This window comes from Manduca sexta, chromosome 12 (genome assembly GCF_014839805.1).
Source record: "Manduca sexta isolate Smith_Timp_Sample1 chromosome 12, JHU_Msex_v1.0, whole genome shotgun sequence".
Lineage (NCBI taxonomy): Eukaryota > Metazoa > Arthropoda > Insecta > Lepidoptera > Sphingidae > Manduca > Manduca sexta.
In genome coordinates, this window is record NC_051126.1 from 14,012,376 (window position 1) to 14,034,753 (window position 22,378).

The 22,378-nt window shown below is 38.5% G+C and overlaps 1 protein-coding gene across 7 annotated transcripts in view; it reads right to left on the bottom strand.

Annotated features, from left to right (window-relative positions):
* The window catches only part of LOC115448755 (regulatory-associated protein of mTOR), a 37,819-nt gene extending 15,526 nt beyond the window's left edge, over positions 1–22,293 (bottom strand). For 3 of the 7 annotated variants that reach the window (XM_037437830.1, XM_037437832.1, XM_037437827.1), the window contains exons 1-9: positions 21,972–22,292; positions 21,582–21,684; positions 17,802–17,923; positions 13,430–13,549; positions 3,001–3,147; positions 1,849–2,084; positions 1,290–1,472; positions 699–904; positions 251–492 (exon numbers count right to left, since the gene is read on the bottom strand). In XM_037437830.1, the coding sequence (XP_037293727.1) occupies positions 251–492; positions 699–904; positions 1,290–1,472; positions 1,849–2,084; positions 3,001–3,147; positions 13,430–13,549; positions 17,802–17,923; positions 21,582–21,684; positions 21,972–22,154 (1,542 nt within the window). In that variant the 5' untranslated portion in view covers positions 22,155–22,292. Of the gene's footprint in view, positions 1–250; positions 493–698; positions 905–1,289; positions 1,473–1,848; positions 2,085–3,000; positions 3,148–13,429; positions 13,550–17,801; positions 17,924–21,581; positions 21,685–21,971 lie in introns of all 7 variants that reach the window. The other 4 variants (XM_037437831.1, XM_037437828.1, XM_037437829.1 and 1 more) reach the window with 3 other exon arrangements.
* Positions 22,294–22,378: the final 85 nt, after the last annotated feature.

Below are 22,378 nucleotides of genomic sequence, written 5' to 3' on the forward strand. Positions count from 1 at the left end.
ACCTTTAAAATCGCTGAGATATTCATTTAATAGCGGGAGAGTGCTAATCGAGCAACCGTCTCGGGTTGCCTTCGGGTTGCCGCTACTGCTTAGCTTGTATAGTTTTTAGCGATTTATATAATAATACCAACTAAATAAAACGAAGCTCATTAGACGTATTCCGCGCGCAAGCTCCGAGGAACCTTACTGAATGTTGACGTAATATATTCCTCGCAATTCGCGTGCGGTTTATATAAAAAGTAACCCTCACCGGATCGACGGCAATGATCCTGGCCCATATGTAGACCATGGAGGCGCGCAGGTTGGGCGCGGAGGCCTGCAGCAGCTTGAGCATGTAGGGGAAGATGCCCACCGCCAGCACGGCGCGCACGGCCCACGCGCCCAGCGCCAGGAAGCGGCACAGCAGCTGCAGCGCGCGCACGCGGTGCAGCGTGCTCAGCAGCACCTGCAGCACCATCGGCAGCTGCTCCGGCGGCGGCCGCGACCGGGACCCTGGCGACATCATCACATTTTTAAGGCATCCACCTTCCAAAAAGCTTCAAATTTTTTTGCATTTTAGAGCGATTGATATTGTTTATTCAAATTCACCATGTAATAGTAAAGAAAATATCCTACAGCAACGTAATCTTATTAAAATAAGTTTAAAATTAATCATAATGAAAGATTCAAAAATAAAATAAACAAAAGAAACATCGTACATTTACCGAGGTCGAGCCACACTTGGAAGGCGGTGAGCTGGTCTCTGAAGAATGGCGAGTGTCTGTACTCCGCGAGAGGGTCTCCTCGCACCAACGCCGGCAGCTGCGCCAGCGCCAGGTCCAGGGTCTGCTCCCACGCCGCCCAGAGTGGGTGGCTCGCTAGCGAGGGCAGTGCCGGCGACGATACCGGCGTACAGTTGTATGACCTGAACATAACCGCGCTTGATAGGATTCTTTTATGCAAGACGTTGAAGAATGAGATCTTAAAGGAGTAAATATGACCTCATTGACCCTGATGTTAAATGGAGAAAGGTCCAAGTACAGTGTTGATTGATAAGACAAGTATATTGTTAGCAGTCAACACAATTATGCTGGCCTATGTATAAGGAGGAAAGTATAGGGAAATATTTCTTAAGTATAAGTAATAAGGGTAATTTTGTTTAATCAAGTTTCAAATTGGTAAATAAATATCTTGCAATGGATAATAAATAATAATCCCTCCTTATTACGTATTAGTTTTGAAGTCCTATTCTACAACACACTACAAATACAGTTCAAATGAATACTTTCTAATCATTAGTATATGTTTACCTCATAATCCTGTCGGCGAGGAGGAAGTTCCTGCAGAGGCTGGCCGTGAGGAGATCAGCCCGGAACAGCTGTTGGAAGAGATCGGAGGGCAGCGAACTCCACGCGATGGTATCCGTGATCGCTGTGAATATCCAGTTCAGCTCGCCCAGCATGGTGCGGCGGTCTGTGACTTGTCCGGGGATTCTGTACAAATTAAATATTGTATTATAATAAAATCTGATACTATGCTATGAAAGGAAAGTAGGTTAATATGAACTAAGCGATAAATGACTTGTAGGCGATGTGGAACAGTATAGACATTAGTATGAAACATCAATTACAATTCTTTTTAGCATCACAAATTTTAAGCTTTACATTTATTTTTATTATTTACTACCGGCTTCCTTTTCGTACTTGATGAAAAAATGAAATTATTATTAAAACGATTTGTAGACTTAATTTATGAATATTATTAGTACTTATAAGTTGTGTGTGTGTGTGTTGTAAAAGTTCACCCTTCGCTACTGCATAACATTACCAACTCAAATAGCGTATGTAGTGTGATAAACGTGACACTAACTTGTCAATAAGATCGTGAACGTCATGCGGCGCGACCCTGGTGCGGCTGCGCAGCACGAACCACTTCATGGCCATCTTGACGGGCGTGGTGAGGCACGCCGTGAACAGGTCGGCCGGCAGCTCGGGGTTCATCGGCAGGCTCTGCCCCGCCGCGCACGCCGCTAGCTGGATGCAGTTCTTGTACGACACGCACGGCGGCGGCGGGGTGCCTTCCTCGCCCTTCGAGTTCACCAGGGCCTGCCAGCAAAATGTTACGTGTTAGTCAACTGCACTGAGGAACAGCTCGGACCTAGGCGGGGGCAAGCCAGAGCCCGTGCCCCGGGCGGCAAATTCACACTTGGCAAACGCATACACAACTCATCATTAACGCAACTTTGACTATTGAGACATTCAGTACATGACATTCAGTACATTAAACAAATAAATTATTTCCCACGGGGCGCGAAATGATGATGATGATGATGATGATAACAAAGGTAGAAATATAGGTGGTCGGGGGCGGAATTATCCAGATTTTGCCCCGCCTCCAAAAAATTCAAGATCCGGGACTGCTCTGAGGAACAGTGGTGGGGACGAGCTTGCGTGTGTTAAAATTGGACGAAAGTGTACAATAACCACATGGCATCTGTATGCCAATAGACGACGAGCATAAGTAACCAATCGCGCGAAACATCGACACGATTGGCGTCAATCCGACCAATCACGAGTGTGCTCACGACTCGTGCCTCTATATGCAACCAGTTTTAGTTTGTATGTACTACTTCAAATGGTAAAATTAAAGTACATCAAGAGAAGTAGCTTCAATGAAGACCTCATGTTGTCGGCATGATTTCTAGATTAATTCTGTGCTTTTTTTTAAAGTTGGCACTGCAAATGCGCCAAAGAAATAAATAAGATCCGCTTGTAATAAATAGCACACGCTAGCTTTGGCTTTCATTTATTAACATCTAGATTTATAAGTAAGTAAAATACTTCTAGCATGACATGATTTTTTGCTGTCTATAATCTTGAACATACCCTATAAAATTTATCTCTAGGCGGTCCTTTAAAGGATATATGTTCAACAGTGTACTTCCAAAAGCTGAATAAGACAAAAGGTCCACTAATTCTTTGAATACATCTACAACGACACTTGTCAGGTATCAGTGTATACCTCATACTCTCTCTCGTGTTGGTCGGCGAACTGCTTGAAGTTGTCGACGATGACGCCCGCGTTGGAGCAGTCGTACACGTAGAGCGACGGCGCGCCCATCCACGTCTGCAGGTCGTACATCGACAGCGGTATGTATTGGGTGTAAGCCTGCACAAACACACAGCATTATGTTAATATAAAAATAATGTTGGGGCTCTCGCCGTTGACGACGCCCTGTAGTAGTTGTGTGTTTGTTGTAGGCCAAAATAGTTAACGCCAAACCACTTTGAAGCTTAAGAGTTTATTGTAAATAAAGATATACGTTTAGTAATCTGAGTCGCACGTTTGTTTATAATTGTTTAGCGCGTGACGAGTGTTTTGTGACGACTGTTTTATTTAGCACATATCGACGAATATATGTACGATAATTGCTGTATGAGCATTATTGGCTCGTACATGCTCCCGGGGGAAAGGTGTGTATACCAATGTGTATACTCAGATCACCAAACTTGCGTTACAAGTTACATAGAATAGTAAAAATGTTACAAAAATAGCAATTAAAATAATAAGCACACTATAATTTTTTACAAAAGAATTATTATAGTTGAAATCTTGTCTCTATTGCTGGTTGAGGCTTTAATGTCTTCCGACGTCCATCTTCTATTTCAGCATAAGCGGCACTATCCCCTATTTCTATGTTCTCTGCTATCTGTGGAGTCTTAACTGCTGTGGGGGTATTACTGTTCTTACACCGAGGAAGATATCTTTTAGCTTGCCATACGATGATAGCGAAGAGGATTCCTCCTACCAGCAAAGTGCTAATCGAGTAGTTACCAATGTCGTGGATGCTCAACTCGTTGGGTAATCTCTCTTGTTCCTTCTGGACGGTTATCTGGTTGTCGACCAAACTCTGATCCTCTGATAAGTTCAGTTTAGGTAGCACAATCTTTGTATTTTTAAACGTACTCCACATATCATTCGGTGAATCAATAGTAGGTATTTCCAAAGAAATGCCGATGTTGGTTTTACTACTAAAAACGTTGTGTGAGTATACTGTAGCATCGTTGTGTTGTATTACACAATCCTGACCTATGGCAAGAAGTCCCGCCTTTGTCATAATTGTTGTTGTAATTTGATTTTCACATACGATGCGGGTCGAACAGTCATCGATGCAGTTATATAACCATATGTTTGGCCTATGTAATTTTATCCATTTGTCCGAGCATGGCTGTGTTATCCAATCACATGTGATATTATTGACATGTTGACTCAGCAGTTTGGCTACACATGATGCTGTGACTCCATTCAGGGTTTTTATTGGTGTGTAGGCGTGACAGATGTAATCATCCTCCATCATAGTCGTACATTGCTGAAGATCTATTTCTTCCATTTGTATGTAGGTATTCTTTACATAGTTCACTCCAATATACTTTGCTGTTATCTCTATCACCTGACATTGGTTGGTAGAGAGCTGTCTAGGTATTGGTATATTGCGATATAATGTATATTCATCATCGCTTAACAACGGAATATGCAGTTCAAATAGTAGGTATTGTTGAGTGAGACGAGCTTTGACGTATATAAGCTTGTAAATATTTTGAATGCTCGCTCCGTTACTGTTTTTAATTGGTAGAGTTAACCTTTTCGATATAATTCCGGCAATGTAATTAAGTTGTTCTGATAACTGCTCTGGCGTGAATAGTTTCCTATCGAGATTTCCATTATAAATATTTGTCAATGCATCTAGGAGCATTTGTTGGTTTCTTCTCAATACGGAAAGTAGTAAACTTGCAGTTATTGCTCCAGCGTTAACGTCGTTCATCGTTTTCATAATTTGAAGTCTGTTTTCTATGACTGCGGTATTATATTCCGTTTTTTCCATGAATTGCTGAATCACACCTAACTGCGTTTTTACGAAGTCTTCATTTTTCGTCATAATGTTGTTTTCTGCTTCGATAATGAGTGTCTGATTTCTTATCAACTGTAGTAAATGTTGTTCGTTTGTTTTGATTTTTTGAATGTCTTGAGAGTATTTTTCTGCAAAATCGCTATCAAGGACACCAAACAGAGCTCGCGCAACATTTCCTACTCCGTTGAAGTAGCCGCGGCGTTTACGTTTTTGATGTTGTGATAGTAGCAACATGTTGTATTCATTCAGTTGATTCATTTCGAATCTTAGTTGTTCTATCACAGAGAGACAGGGTTCATTCGGCATAGTGTCACATAGTTGATCTAGACGATTAACGAATTTCTCGACCTTTTTTGTACTTTGCCAGAATGTTGACAAGTTGTAGTATACTAGAAGTTTCCACTCATCGTGTATAAGTTGAATACTTCCCACGGGGTCAAAGTAAATCGGTTGGTTGTCGGTCAATTGCGTTATTTTAAAATGTTGTATGGGTGTAGCATTTCCACCTGTCAGCATTGTTAACACAAGTAGTAGTACTATTAACAAGCTGTTGACTGTTTTCGTCTTTATTGTCCGAGTTATTTTCTTCTTCTTACAATGCTCAGCCTCAGGACCTTTTCGTGTGACAATTTCCATGCTATCTTCGTTAATAGGTAGTGGAGCTAGTTTGGTTATAGGTCTTTTGAGTAACCCATTTTGAGTCTTAAGTGTGACTACTCGAACTATGTTGTCGCTGCCTGGGTGCACTTCGACTATGCGACCCATAGCCCATTTGCAGGGAGGTAAATTACTTTCCTTCACGAGGACTAGTTGTCCCGTTTTTAAATTTTCTTTAATATGTTGCCACTTATTTCGGTTTTGTAACAAATGCAGATATTCGTTTGACCAACGATCCCAGTAGTGTCGGCGCATGAGTTCAATGAGTTTCCAGTTGTTTCGGATGTCTATAGATTTAAGTTCTTCCGGTTCATTAAGTGGTAATATGAGCGTTGGACACCCTGTGAGGAAATGACCGGGCGTAAGATATTCCAAATCCTCTACATCTTCCGATAAAGGACCCAGTGGTCTGCTGTTCATGCATGCTTCGATTTGAGTAAGAAGCGTTCCAAATTGTTCGTACGTTAGCCTCTGTTGTCCGATTACCCTTTTCAGGTGTGCCTTCATGGAACGTACAGCGGCTTCCCATAAGCCTCCTGCCGATGGCCAAGATGGAGCATTAAAGTGCCATTCGATTTGAAGGTCGTTGATTTCTTTAAAGAATTCTGAAGATAACATTGTTTTGTACTGCTGGAACTCTTCAATCAATACTTTGGCTGCTCCAACGAAGTTAGTTCCATTATCCGAGTAGATATGTTTCGGAGTGCCTCTTCTTGCACACATTCTTTTCAACGCTGCTATAAAGGTTTGCGTTGATAAATCTGAAACAAGTTCGATATGCACTGCTTTTGACCACATACATATGAATATAGCTATATAGCCTTTGCTAGTTTTTATCCCACGGCCTTTGTTTATCTTTATATCCACGTGTCCAGTAAAGTCCACGCCAGTATGTGAAAATGGCCTCGATGGAGTTATCCTGTGTTTAGGAAGATTTCCCATTAATTGTTCTGTTCGTGTGGTAGCGTAACGACGGCATCGTATGCATTGTCGCAGTGTCTTCTTGACGGTTCGATTACCGCTAATAATCCAATATTTATTTCTAGTGAAAGCCAGCGTTAATCTTGCTCCACCGTGTAATGTGCGTTTATGAGCCTTTTCAATTATGAGTTGAGTTAGTCTTCCCTGTCCTGGTATGAGAATGGGATGTTTGATTTCTTCGGGATAGCCTGAATTTTTCAGACGGCCTCCAATGCGTAGAATTCCATGCGAGTCTAAAAAGGGGTTGAGTTTCAAAATTGTGCTTCGGTTGGGAAGTTTTCCATCTCTTTTGAGATATTTTATTTCATTTTCGAAATAACTTTCTTGTACTGCTGCGATAATTATACATAGTGCGTTGTTAATTTCAGTCAAAGTCAGTCTAATGCACTCATTTGACCTCCTTTTATTTTTTAATGAATCAGCGAAACGCAATATCCATGCGAGTATGTTTGTTATATGATCGATGTTGCTATAGCGTTCAAGTAATAAATCAATTAATTTGTTTTTAATTGACACGGGTTCCGTACTTTTCATCGTATAACAATTTGTTCTTATGTCTTCGTCCGTAGTATAAATTTCATTATTTGTATGGACTTCATTTCCGTGTTCTTTGAGCCATTGAGGTCCTTCCCACCACAGGGAAAAGTCAACCAGTTTGGATGGTGCAAGTCCTCTCGTTGCACAGTCGGCAGGGTTTTCGGTAGTCTTCACGTAACCCCATTTTATCGCAGGCACAATGTTAATTATTTTTGTTCTTCTGTTTAATATGTAGTTTTCATATTTCTTGTGGCATCCCTGAAGCCATGCTAAGACCACTTTGGAATCAGTCCAGCAGGATATTCTTAAATCGTAATCTTCAAGGATTTTTGTTATCCTTTCTAGGAGTTTCGCTAGCAAAACAGCGGCGCATAATTCCAATCTCGGAATCGTTGTTTTCCGTTTAAGTGGTGCTACCTTAGTTTTTGCTGCTAGTAATGTAATGTTGTAAGTGCCGGCAGGTGACGTAGTCCGGCTGTAGATGACGCAGGCATATGCTTGCTCACTCGCGTCACAGAAGCCTTGTAATTCGATCGTTGTTTTATTGTTTTCGTTTTTTATCCATCTTGGTAAACTGATATTGTTTATGTTTGGTAAATCAGTTTTCATTTTTATCCAATCTTGTTGTATAGGTTCTGGTACAGTTTCATCCCATCCAATGTTTCGACAATCTTCGCTCCACAATTTTTGAAAAATTAGTTTAGCTACTATGGTCATTGGTGCTAACCAACCGAGCGGATCGTATATCTTGCTTATCTCAGACAATAGCTTGCGTTTTGTGTACGCAGCCTTTTGTTTTTAGACAGCTCTTCGCAAATAAAATGGAATGTATCACTTGTTCCATCCCATGCTAGTCCGAGCGTTTTGCTAAACTCTTGTTGTTTAAAACTGAAATCTCCGATGGGACCATTCCTTAGTTCAGGTTGTATCTCTTTCAGAATAGACGGTTCGTTTGTAGACCATTTCCTTAAAATAAAACCACCCTTTTGTAGCAATTCATAAAGCTCTCTTTGTAGACCTTTCGTTGATTCTATGGTATGGTGTCCTGTGATGACGTCATCCATATAAAAATCGTTTTGTAGCGCCTTCTGGGCTAAAGGGTAGGCGTTGCCTTCGTCGTTGGCCAGTTGTTGCAGGGTGCGCATCGCAAGGAATGGTGCGGCTTTGGTGCCGTACGTTAGGGTACATAGTTGCATCTCTCTGAGTGGTTCTCTCGTAGAATCCCTCCATATTATTTTTTGAAGATGTTGTTGTTCTTGATGAATAAGGATTTGGCGGTACATTTTGGCAATATCCGCCGTTAGAACATATCTGTAACTCCGCCATTTGATGATAAGCGATAAGATGTCTTTTTGAAGATTAGGCCCTTTTTCCATCAAGTCGTTTAGGCTGTAGCCGGAGTCTGTTTTCATTGATGCGTTGAAAACAGCTCGTAGTTTGGTTGTTATTGAGCTTTCTCTTAATACGCCATGATGTGGTAGGTAAATTTGTGCTCGACATTCGGTTTCTGTCACGGGTTTCATATGCCCCAATTAGATGTATTCTCGGATGAACTCCTTGTATAATTTTGCAAAATGTTCTTGTTTCGCCATTTTATTTTCTAATTGAAGAAATTGTGCTATAGCTTGAGGCTTGGACTTGCCAACATTTTGATAATAATTAGTTTTCATGGGCATCTTTACTATATAGTGCCCGTTACTTGCTCGTTTTGTTGTTTCTGTGTAATATTTTTCACAGTAGTCGTCCTTGGTTGTGCTTTCGGGTTCGGAAGGGAAGTCTTCTGCCTCCCAAAATCGCGTTATATCCTCTAACTCAGTTAGAGTGACTAAACAGTTGAATCGCTTCGTCGCGCCACATAATATCCAACCTAATTTAGTCTGTTGTGCTACTGGCGAGTCACTGCTTTGTTTGATTACTCCTTCTAAAATAACTTTGGAATAAATATCTGCTCCGAGGAGTAAGTCAATGGGCCCAGAGATGTTGAAGTCTGGATCAGCTAATTTGATGTTGTCGAGATGTGTCCAGTGTTTTGCGTTGATACTTGAGTTGGGAAGATTATTAATAAGTTTTCGCATTACTAATGCTTCGGCGTGGAATGTAAAATCAGAGTGAATAGATTTACATTCGAGTTTTATCATTCCTTTACTCGTGCCCATCACAGTACCGACGCCAGTGACAGCAGCGTTCATCTTGTGTCGAGGTAGGTTCAATCGTTGAGCAGCGTTTTCTGTAATCAATGTTACTTGCGATCCTTGATCAAGTAACGCCCGAAGGATGATGTATTCTCCTTCTTTGTTCTTGACCTTAAGTTGAAGAGTAGTCAGGAGCAGGGATGTTATGGATATGAAATTTCCGATATGGATCCGGATATGGATATAGGAATAAAATTATATCGGTTTCGGATACGGTTACGGATTTGTAATTATTTCGGATTATCCGGTAGTTTCGGATAGTTTCGGTTACGGATATTAGATTAAAGTAAAATAAAAATATTATGTAATACAGTAGGGCGACGATTACTAACTATCGTTCGTCGTCATAGTCGATTACTAAGTATCGATGAACTAATTGGGGGACATGGGTGTTCGGAAAACCTCTGTGTTTTAATTTGAGATGAAATTTCAGTGAAGTAGCGCCACCTCCTCTCCGTGAAAAGATTTTATCACACTGTTTAAATTATGCAAAATCAATTTAGTACGTAACACAACACTAATCCTTCGCTTTACTAAATGAAGTACCTACCTACTCCTAAATAAAAAAAAATACTATTTATGAATGACGTTAAGGTGGTAGCTCAAGGTCCATTTTCATACATTTTGTTTCGGCTTTAATCTGGGTAACTAAACAAGTATTGGCAAGTAAAGAATTTAAATTCACGTCTAGTTAGTGATTAGTTCTCGCAGTTGAAAGAAAAACGTAAAAATAATTAATAATCATGGATATTTCGGCCTTTAAAATCTAATATGACGAAATTTTAAAGGCAGAAATATCCATGATTATTAATTATTTTTACATTTTCCTTTCAACTGCGAGAACTAATCACTAACTAGACGTGAATTTAAATTCTTTACTTGCCAATACTTGTTTAGTTACCCAGATTAAAGCCGAAACAAAATGTATGAAAATGGACCTTGAGGTATCGCCTTAAGTATGTTATGATTAAAAATAACAAACAAACTATATAAAATTCACGTAGCGCGTGAGCGGTGAAACAAAAATCTGTAGTAACATATTATCCGTAACTTATCCGAAACTTTTTTAACGGATACGGTTACGGTTAAGGATATATTTTTATTTCGGATATCCGATAGTTTCGGTTACGGTTACGGAGCTCCATAACATCCCTGGTCAGGAGTATCTCTTGTTCACCGTTTATGTGATTTGATGTTCGTTCATTTGCCGTCGACGACTTTACTTTGAAGTTGTCATCATGAAGGAGAGAATGATGTTTGCCATTGCAATTGCGACATCTTTTAATCGAGTTGCATTTATTTCCAGCGTGACTGTACAAACAATTTTTGCATACATTCAATTTAGTTGTTGTTTCATTTCGCGTTGCGACATCCATATTCAAAAATCTAGAGCACTGCCTCAGTGTATGATCGTTTTTGCACAGCGGGCATTTTCTAAGTGACGCATGGTATGATTTTGTCCATTTTTCTGAATCCTTAAAGTTCGTTGACTTGTAATTATTATAATTATAATTTTTATGTTGGTTATTTATCGGATTGTTTGGTTTATTCTTCTTGCCTCGAGATGTTTCTAACGACAAAAATTGCCATTCCAGGAATTCCATAAACTCATCTAAGTCAGGAAGTTCTCTTGCATGTTTTATGTGTTTCCTGTAGTCACTGCTCGTGACGTCATCCAGTTTCGAAGACAGTAAGTATACTATAAGTGGACCCCATACAGGAATATCGATACCGATATTTTCAAGGCCATTTAAACACTCTTTCGTGGTGTCGTATAGCTTCTTCAAATTCGCTGAATTCGGTTTATCGATGGATGGTTGATTGAGTAGTGTGTCTATGTATGAGATGAAAAGTGATCGCTTATTGTCGTAGCGATGTTGAATGATGTCCAGACAGGAGTCATAGTTGTCGGCGCTCACGGGAAGGTGTTTGATTAACCTTTCTGCTTCACCTCTTAATTTAGATTTAAGAAACTTCATTTTCTGCGTCTTATTTAGAGTTGGATTGTTATGTATCGTCTCTAAAAATAAATCTCTGAAGGATATCCAGTTATTAAAATGTCCGTTGAATTCTGGCAATTCGATTTTTGGTGTTTCTTTTTCATAATGAGATGTTTCAAAAAATTTTCTATTCAAATCTTCTTTGAGGTCATCGTAGACTTGTTCCCAATAGTCATATTTTGCTTCATAATCTTTATCGGTGCCTTGTAGTAAATAGATTATTTCCCAATGAATCTTGTCAATGGATTCCCACTTATTTTCTAATATGTTTAGATGATCTTTAAGTTGCCACTTTTCCTTTATGTGACCTTTATTAGTTTTGGAGACCGCTCGCTCTAAAGCACTGAAGTTGCACATTTGATTTCGTAACAGCATTGATAAGCGCTTGTCCGTATCATCTTCCGTTTGTTGATGTACTCCATTTTTGTCAGTCGTCGGTGTTCCCAGATTTCCTGATGTTTTCGGCTTTGATAAACCCAAAAACCCAGTTTCCGTAATTAGTTCATTACGTAGTTTAGTCATCGATTGCATTGTTTCATCGAATATTCTTCTCGTTATATCAAAAATATTCTGCTTGAAATAGTCATGGTCCCCGTTGGTAGACTCGTATTTCTTGATGATCTCATGGTTTGATCGAAATTCATCCCAGTGGGATTGTAGAGCCTCGACGCGCTTGTTAAGGTAGTCTATGGATTTTCTACTCACAGAATCCTTTTTATAGTTTGTTTGTAGAGCTTTGATGTTTTCATAGCTGCTTTGTTGCTTGTTTATAAGTTCCACGAATTCGAGATAGTCTTCTTTCGACATTGTGGGTTATTAGTAGTTGTACGTAGGTTTTGTGTATTTACACAGATGAAGGAGTTAAAGTAACAGTAGACGTTATCTCTGTTAAGTGTCTGTTGCACGTAGTTGTGAATGCGATGGACGTTATCCCCGCTCAGCAGTAGACGTTATCTCCGCTGATAGTTATTGTTGTTTTGAAGCAGTAGACGTAATCTCCACCTCTTGTTTCTTGTTATTTGAAGCAGTAGACGTAATCTCTGCTAGTTAATTCTTGTTATTTGGAAGCAGTAGACGTAATCTCCGCCGGTTGATTGATGGTTGGTACTCAGTGTAGCCCTCTCTCTTCTACGCTATGTGCAACGTCTCAATACTGCTGGGGAAACCCGCTTCTGGGAAGCCAACAGCACCGATTTGCTAACGTAAAATTGGAAGAAACCACCCCAAGCACACCGATGATAGACTTGAAGGATCAAACAGGATCCTACAGTCTTTGTTGATGCTCGAAGGACCAAAAAGGATGTTGGGGCTCTCGCCGTTGACGACGCCCTGTAGTAGTTGTGTGTTTGTTGTAGGCCAAAATAGTTAACGCCAAACCACTTTGAAGCTTAAGAGTTTATTGTAAATAAAGATATACGTTTAGTAATCTGAGTCGCACGTTTGTTTATAATTGTTTAGCGCGTGACGAGTGTTTTGTGACGACTGTTTTATTTAGCACATATCGACGAATATATGTACGATAATTGCTGTATGAGCATTATTGGCTCGTACAAATAAAAAGATAATAATATCAGCCCTGTATTATATACTTGCCCACTGCTGAGCACGGGCCTCCTCTACTACTGAGAGGGATTAGGCCTTAGTCCACCACGCTGGCCTAGTGCGGATTGGTGGACTTCACGCACCTTCGAAATTCCTATAAAGAACTTCTCGGATGTGCAGGTTTCCTCACGATGTTTTCCTTCACCGTTAAAGCGAACGATAAATTCACAAAGAATACACACATGATTTTTGTAGAAAAGTCAGAGGTGTGTGCCCTTGGGATTTGAACCTGCGGACATTCGTCTTGGCAAACCGTTCCACACCCAACTAGGCTATAGCATTATGTTACCGATATGAAACAAATTAACAGTAATACAATGCTTTATACTAAAAATATTGGTAAACATTTTTATTGCTAATTTATTTACTAATAAGAATAATAATCATTAATGAAAACATCTCTAAATCAACTTATAATTCTTTTTAAAACAATAACTTGTTATCACAGCAATGCTCCGTCCTTAGATAAATAACGTTTATGAATACAGGAGTAAATTTTTTATCTTTTTATAACAGAGTTATTTAAACTTCACCCAATTTACTACAAAGTCGATTATATAAAAATATCTTACCCTGTTGAACACCCATATCTCCCCCTGTAGTGTGGGTTTGGGCACACCATGACCGTTGTAGTGGAAAAGCACTCGCTCGTCCTTCGCGTTGCGGCGCAGGGAGCAGCATAATTTCTTCACCTACAACACATAATAATGAAAAATAAATTATTATTAAGTAAATAAAAACACACATAATGTTAACTACTGCACTGAGTACTATCTCTTTAGCTTCGGACTACGCTAGTATTTTAGTCCAGTAGCGAGTAATTTAGTAACTAAATAGTTTATACTAATTGACTTATTTTTCGGAGTTCACTCGCTACTCGGATTAACTAGTATAGTTCAAACTAGGCTTAACAGTAAGTCGTGGGTATTACGAAGTGTAGAGTGCTGTAGAATTTACAGTAAGTATATAGAAAAGATTTGCGAATCACGCAAAATTATATCGATTCGAGTGTCGTATCTACGGCTTTTTGTTTCATCACCCGTACTGTTCCACTGTCCCACGGGAGCTTTTAATAATAATATTGTAAACTGTACAAAATGTAACACCTACTAACAGCTTGAACCTGTAAGCTTCTTGTTAATAATTCATTTTGCTTGTTTTTGGTTCAGCTGACGATGAAAGTGTTCACAAGATTGTTGGGAATTGATTACATTTTGTAAGAACTACCTATAGTTTGAAATTTCGTCGTCATTTAGTAAGAACGTAACATACTGAGCTTTGATCAATGTTAAAACGGTCATCTTTTTATTTCTACTTGTATTGCATTTCAAATAAATATCATATCTAAACACATTTTGTCGAATTTTATTTTTTATTTTAAATCTAGTTGTATACAATTTTTATCGACAGGGAAATATAAACAGCCAAACATTCTAAAATCTAAACTGACGTAATTCATGATTTAGGTTTATTTTTCATTACTATGTCCTGGATTGGACTAAAACCGCATAATTTATATAACCATGACCTTTAATGGCTTCAAGGGTAAACCACCTAGCATATAGGAATGATCCTAAACCAAGCATCGCATACCAAACGTGGTTACATTCATACAGTTCGCAATACTACGCAAAACCGAGGTGACATTGGACTGAATTAAAACAAGTGGCGCGCCGTGCGTCGTGCGTCGCGAGTGTCGGCGCGGTGAGTCACTCGCTAGTCGCTCGCTCGACGCACCGACTAAGGCCTGACGCACGGTGAAGGAACAGCGGAGCGGTTAGCTCTATGGCAGACAATTTTATTAGCCAGTGGCAAGGTAAACAAGTGTCTAGGACCAAAAATTCTCGATCCTTTATATGTGACATGCTTAACTGGTGCGATTAAACTTGGTAGGTTTTATGCTTTGTTACTTTTCGCTGGGTAGTGAATCAACAACAAAGGATACCAGTTAAGGTTCGGGTGGCATCCTAGTCTTACGGTAGCTGCGTTCCTGACACTCAATTAAGCGATTACACGTGATAGGAAAGTGTGATACCCAACGATAAACAACACTACTTGTTGGGCGCCAACATTTTGGATGGACACCCGAATGTCCCCAAAATGAGCCTCTATAATTCCTCGGCAAGTGTATGATGATCATTATGGATCGCAAAATATATCTAGTATCATTGAATTAACATATCACTTAGAAATGATTCTGCAGTGACTCATGTCCCTTTATTTTTTGAATTGGCTACTCTGTTCTGCCGTGTCGTCACGTTGTACCGTCAGTGTGCGTGGGCCTTAAATAGGATGCGTCGCAATTCCTATTATATCCGCGTCTATTATTGCATTATCTGCGACCTTCGCGTTAGCGGCATACGTAGACGCAACTATGGATCTATTGAGGCGTTCGAATGTTAGCACTAGGTATTGCGAGTTGATGCATTTCTCGGCGACGTACGCTGTAAGTTTATGTATATAGGAAATACGTCATTTTTATTTCTTTTATTTACTACCAATATGCAGGAATATAGTATGCATTAGTATTTAAAATAGTCCAAAGGTAAGCCGGTTGGAATATTTATAGACACTTCATAAAATCTCTTTTTTTTTTTCATAAATAAACGAGTTTTAATTCAGCTTCTCTACGTGGTACTATATTGCGTCGCACCCTACAGATTTTTGTTTCACCGCTCACGCGCTACGTGAATTTTATATAGTTTGTTTGTTATTTTTAATCATAACATACTTAACTTCATTCATAAATAGTATTTTTTTTATTTAGGAGTAGGTAGGTACTTCATTTAGTAAAGTGAAGGAGAAGTGTTGCGTTACGTACTAAATTGATTTTGCAAAATGTAAACAGTGTGATAAAAACTTTTCACGGGCAGGAGATGGCACTACTTCACTGAAACTTCATCTCAAATTAAAACACAGAGGTTTTCCGAACACCCATGTCCCCCAATTAGTCCATCGATACTTAATAATCGACGATGACGACGAACGATAGTTAGGAATCACCGCCCTACTGTATTACATAATATTTTTATTTTACTTTAATCTAATATCCGTAACCGAAACTATCCGAAACTACCGGATAATCCGAAATAATTACATATCCGTAACCGTATCCGAAACCGATATAATTTTATTCCTATATCCATATCCATATCAGAAATTTCATATCCATAACATCCCTGCCTGCAATACCTAAGCTAAGTCTCATCAGGATCGGTTATCGTCACCCACAACAGCAGCCCTTCGAAATACAACAGTGCGTTCGCACTGGTGCTTGAAGAAAGCAATAGACAATCTGATGACACCCAGTATACTGTAATAACTACGGGTGTAGTTTATTCATCTACCACATAGATCAGTGATGTCATACTAGTTCGCACTGTTGTGACGTCATCCCGTCGTTACGATAGTATTCTATTATTTTTACGTCGTGATTTGCGCATATTGTATGAGACCCTAGTTAGTCTTAGGTTTTAGTGTTTCCTTACGTGTGCGGCGCGTAATGGAGATGAAATGAAACAGTTCCATACAATCAGGAATTCATTGATTCAGGGCCACATTTGTAACCGTGAACATCGTGTCTTGTATAATATAAAGATACCATTTTGATTTCACACTTATTCCGACTTATTCATACAAAAACCTATATCAATAAAGTATCATTCTAGAATTATTTAGTAGTATCACGTGATAAATTCGGCGAGTATCGTGGCAGAGGTCACCGCTTCGGCCGCGCCCACCGCTGATTGTGTCAAATTATAAAAACAAAACACAGTACCTATTGTTACAGCGATTATTTATTTTTGTTTAATTGACTCGCATTTAAACTACCTATCGGTATTACTAAGGGACCTGCCCGATGACGTCATACGCCATAAACTAAAAACGCTTATCCAAATGACTCACGTTCCGGGGTCAGCCAGTGTAACCGGATAAAATATAACACCGACCAAAAACGCGTGCGCAACGCCTCTCATTGATCGTAATTATAATTATGACTAAGTTGTGAAAATATTTAAGAATATCTTCGCCCCGCATCAATGAATACGCGCAACACTACAACTCTTGTCATCTTTTTTCCCCAGTAAATTCCAATAAACTATCCCAACGTTTAACTATACCCTCTAAGACAATTCTTGTGCATTTGGTCTCCATACCAAATGCACGCCCATGCACAGGGGAACATTTATCGCGGCCGTAGGCACACAGTTAAGTGTGTATACAATGGTTGCCATTCACATTGAGACCTATAAGGGCTCGCGAACATTTCCTAGCCTTATCCCCTCTTCCCATGTTAAAATAATTCCTTGTCCTTCCCCCACACTTCCTTCCCATCTTTCCTCCAGGCCTTGCAGTCGCAAAGCCGGGGGATTCCAGTATATCGTTCGCAGGTTTCCCTCGGTATCGACTGCGGGGTCCGATACCCAAAGAAAACCGTTAACCACACGTTAATGGTAAGAATAAACTATTCAAAATAATTCAGTAAGCATGTCAAATAAAGTATATTCTGATTGGTCTATTTTAACTATGCGTCGGACGTCCACCGTTAAGATAGTTCAGAGGTTATCAAACTTTTTTCTCATAGACCACTTTCAAAATTTTGCTGGTTCTGGTGGACCACCTGCAGCTAAATTTCTTTCTATCATATACCCCAGAATATGCAATTTTTACATATGACAGTCGTTGAGCTTAAAATATTATCTGCCTACATTGATATGTGAAGTCAAGTCAATATTTTAGTTCTTTACTCTCAAAACCATATTACAAATATTCTTGTTTATAATATGGTTTACGAATTGTGAACCACAATTTTTGGTTACGCCAACGTAGACCCCAGTCAAGTCTCCCTTGGACTCCTGGGGGTCCGCCTGGACAACTTTGGGAATCAATGAGATAACTCATAGGGATTAGGTACTAGTAGTTTTATGACGTGAATGCACGCACCTCGTCACTCGTGGGGTCGAGCGACTGCTTGTATCGCGCGCGCGGCTGCCATCGCTCGTACTGTGACTGTAGCGCATGGCCGATGCTCTCGAGCGCCTTGCTCGGCGACATCGACTGCGGATCTGTTGGTATACATAAAAAATAATATAGCATTTTGTATATAGAAATAAATAGCATTTGTAAAATTGTGTACCTAATGAAATGCATAGTATTTATGTGTTAATTTAAGATATAAGCCGATCATATTACGCATGGAAGGAATATGAGTTGGATGCCTTAGTATTCGATTGTTGGATCCTAATGAAACAAAGTAACATGAAATTATTTTAGTAGCGTGTCTGCCTACATTTCGCCGTGGCCGATCTTAATGAAGATGATAAAATAAGATGCCGAATTAGATGTCCACTCGAAACAAATCAAACAATTCCGAAGTTTCAGAGTCACAAAACTTAGATGCGATAAAAATATTTACAAAATAAATAGAAATTGGTCTTGGTGCGTATTTGAAGCCGGGAGTGTTTTTTCCACAGCTGCCTCAAATCGATACTATTGTTTATCCAGCTATATTCTTCTTCTAAATAGAACCTACATTTCTTTTTTATATTACCCTGTTCAGATTGATTTCAGTTCGTGTCTATTTTTTTATTCAAAACAAAGTGCAGATTGATCCATAAAAAATAGCATAAGGTCGCAGAATTTCGAATCTCTACTCCATCAACTTGAGGTATTTTAAATTACACTGACGATAATATTTGCCACAACAGAACACAAATTTTGCTAGTACTCTGCTTCTTGGCGACGGATGAATACGAAGCAGATCCAGCCAGACAGCCAAAAAAAACCTATCTCCAATATTATAAAGAGAAAAAGTTAGCAAATTTGTATTTTGTAGGGGCTAATCTCTGGAACTAATGAACAAATTGTGAAAATTCTTTTACTAATTGGAAACTATATTACTCCTGAGTGCTATAAGCTTCGTTTTATCCAAGCAAAATATTAATCGATGGCTCCTAAGTAAACTATCGTATCTGGAAAGATAGAAATATTCACTTATTGCGTTTATTATCAAGGTATTGTTTACTACCAAACCCATTTAATTCAGAAGTTAATAAACGAAAAAAAAACTTCAATTAAAATAACTTTTTTTAATGGTTTTGGTAGTAAACAGTACCTAGATAATGAAACGTTAAAAAAGTGAATACAGCATTTGTTTCAGACACGATTGTTTACTTAGGAGCCATCGATTTATCCTGTTTTTCACAATGCCTGAGCAGCAAGCAAAGGCTACGTTTAAGAAACAAATAACAGCCTTATCTCGCTCGTATGTCCACGCGACCCAGTCGTGCGGAGCGGGTGAGTCACCAACCTGCCTCCCAGTGACTCATAGGAGAACCCCAGCACTGCCAGACCGAGTGATTAACGACTGCACTGCGTATTTACTAATGTACATTTCCAGGACTTTGTCATTAATTATAATGCATTATTCATGTTCCCAATTACCCTGGACTACGTACTTTTTGAACCAGATAACATTTTTAGGTTTGGCCCACAATATGAATAATCAGCATGACTTTTATATTTTAATTATTGAAGTTATTTGTTTGGAATTGGATTTAAAATATGAAATAATACAGCCTTGTACTGTACACTTGCAGACTCCTGCGCACGACCTTCGTTTACTATTGAGAGGGTATAGATCTTAGCCAAACATGCTGGCTTAGTGTAGGTTGCCAGTTTTGTCATACATATTCTTAGGTATGAAGTATCCTCAGAATGATTTCCTTCACCGCCGTGCCGAATTTATAGTTTCCTTTAGTAAAGGTCACTCAGTTTGTGCCTCCGTGCATTCTCTACGTACAAATACCTATGTTGCCTATACAACTTATTATCAAATCTGTCATGGTTAAAACAAGCTAGGTATATAAAACTAATAAAGAATACACACATAACTTATAAGTCAGAGGTGCATGTCTTGTGAGCTAGGTTTCAACCCGAGAGTTTAACTCAGCAGTTGGTTACACTCTCAACTAGTCTATCGTTGGTTAGCTAGCATCTTGAGATTTGTGTCTGATCAATTAACGTGTGTGTGAACCAGTAGAGAATTAGTTGCTCCTTACGAGAACATGTGTGAGGTAATGTTAATTTTTTTGGGGAAGGTAAGCCAAACAAGCAAATTATTCACATAATTGGGAAATGAATATTACAGGTAGAGGAATTTTTAGTAGTCTCAGACCTTATAGTGGCACCTTTGCTTAATAATATGGCAAGAAGGTAACAAGATTATATTTTTATATCATGACATTAAAGCAATCCAAGAAAGGGCATAGATCAATGGTGAAAGGTAAAATTTTCTGAAAGAGAACCTGCAACATATAGCTACTAAAGCATGAATGTGGTCTGCAACTCATTCTAATGATAATTACATTCTACAGAAATTCTACAAAAAGGAAGTCGGCAGGTAATGGGTTATATGGAACCTACACCACTGCTATAGATAAATTAAAACTATTATAAATTAGCAGTCTGTAGCTATTTCATTAGTACAACTTGAGTTTAGATTGAGTTCCTGTCTTAATCGTCCTAAGGCACCACTCACCCAAATCATGAGGTACAAATTTCACCACCTTAATGCAAGATAACTTATTAATATTATTAATGCAATAATTTGCAAAAATAATTAGATGTTCATTAGAAATAAACCTTGTTACAATAATGATGGATACATCTTTTCTTAGGATTTACTAATTCAAATTAATACTTTAGAGATGACCAAATAGAGCTTATTTTTAACAAGTTATGTAGAATAGTGCAATTATTGGCAATTCCAGATTGTCCTCGGGAGTATCATAATTGCAAATTGTATATTAGTTTTGTCTATCGCTAATTCAATAACAGAATTACAAATCACCACATTATTTGCACAGTTATTACTTATTTTTTGAGCTAAGGACTACATTTTTCGTCATTAAAAATACAAAGTTCCTATAGGGAGATATAGGAATACTTAAATGCAAATAAAGCTACATGAAAAACATTGTGACATATAAATACAGATTTTGTGATACATATTTGTATTTTTTATAACATTCCTTCTAGAAATGATTTGTGGCTTCTCCTATGTGTATGTCCTTTTCTGGATAAACATCCCATTGTATAGTAATACTAAATAAAAAGTAGCCTATTTAATATGCTATTTATGTGCCTAATTTCATCAAAATTTGTTGAAAGAATCTGTATTTATCTAACTAAACATTTTCACAATCTTTTTATTTATACTTATATTAGTATGATACAAAACTTTAATATATTTTGGAATAAGAGTAAAATATATCTAGTATCCTCATTTGATTTCCCACAAGAATTATATATTCTACAAAAATATTAAAAACATTGGATAATTGTGTAAACTGTATCGAAACCAATCAAGTAGTTTACAAATACTAAGCATGACACAAGATTGGTAAATTCTATTTTAGATTAGAATGATAAGAGAGGTTTGTTTACTGTAATATGATGCAATATTACAACATTATTTGTGTGTGAAATAAGGTGTCCAAAAAAAAAAACTTACAATAGTTTAAATTGTAGCCCTTAAATTGGCACCAATCATTTGAATGCTTCTCATTAAATACTCAAGCCAAAATAATAACAAACATTCAATGCATTTGTTTATGTTCTAACAAAAATGTATGTCTAGTATTTATGTTTTTGTTAGGTGGTATTGGTAGGTTATTTATTATATATTTAAGTTATTTATTGTAATAGAAATATGGTACATACCTATCCAACACTCTAGTCGTGCACATGGCTGTGTTTTGACCACGTCTGGTGGGTCCACTCCCACATTGAGACACAGCACCAGTGCTACGCAGTGTGTTTTGTACTGCGAACAAACATTACGCACTTACTACACAACTACGCACCTTACTCGAATACATCACCACCACATACAAGTTTATTGATTTTTTTAAATTTCGCAATATAATTTTTGTTTACATGAAACAATCAAAACAAATATATTTTCTATCATAATAAACATTGTATTATGGTGTCTGTACGAGGGGCAACGACCGAGAGTCCGGTTGCGACCGACGCACTCGGTACACCACCATGTGCGTTTGTTTTGGACCTGCATCGATCAAAGTTTGCATGACAAAAAGGGGGACCCACCTTCTCCTTCACCCGCCACGAGTGCTCCACGCGATCTGCGCCCTTTATGGGCTCCGTGTGCCGCGGTTTATTGAAACACAAAGGTAAATCCCAATCATCTACGTCGATACATGTATCACTGTCACTCTGTCCACTAGTTTTCTCCTCATCTTTAACGGCGAGATAAGGAGGCATATCTGTCATTTTCACACAACACTTTGCAACGTACTGGTCAATTTTCAACGCTTAACGCACGCGAACACTCAAGGAAAACATTTTCAAAACCTCACAGAATCATGTGCGCGTCCATTTTTCCACATGGGAATAAACAATAATTTATGTTCCTTTTCACGCATAGGCACCTGTTATCGAGGAATCAATAATCTTATTAATTATTTGTACTAATAATATGTATATATATTTGACGA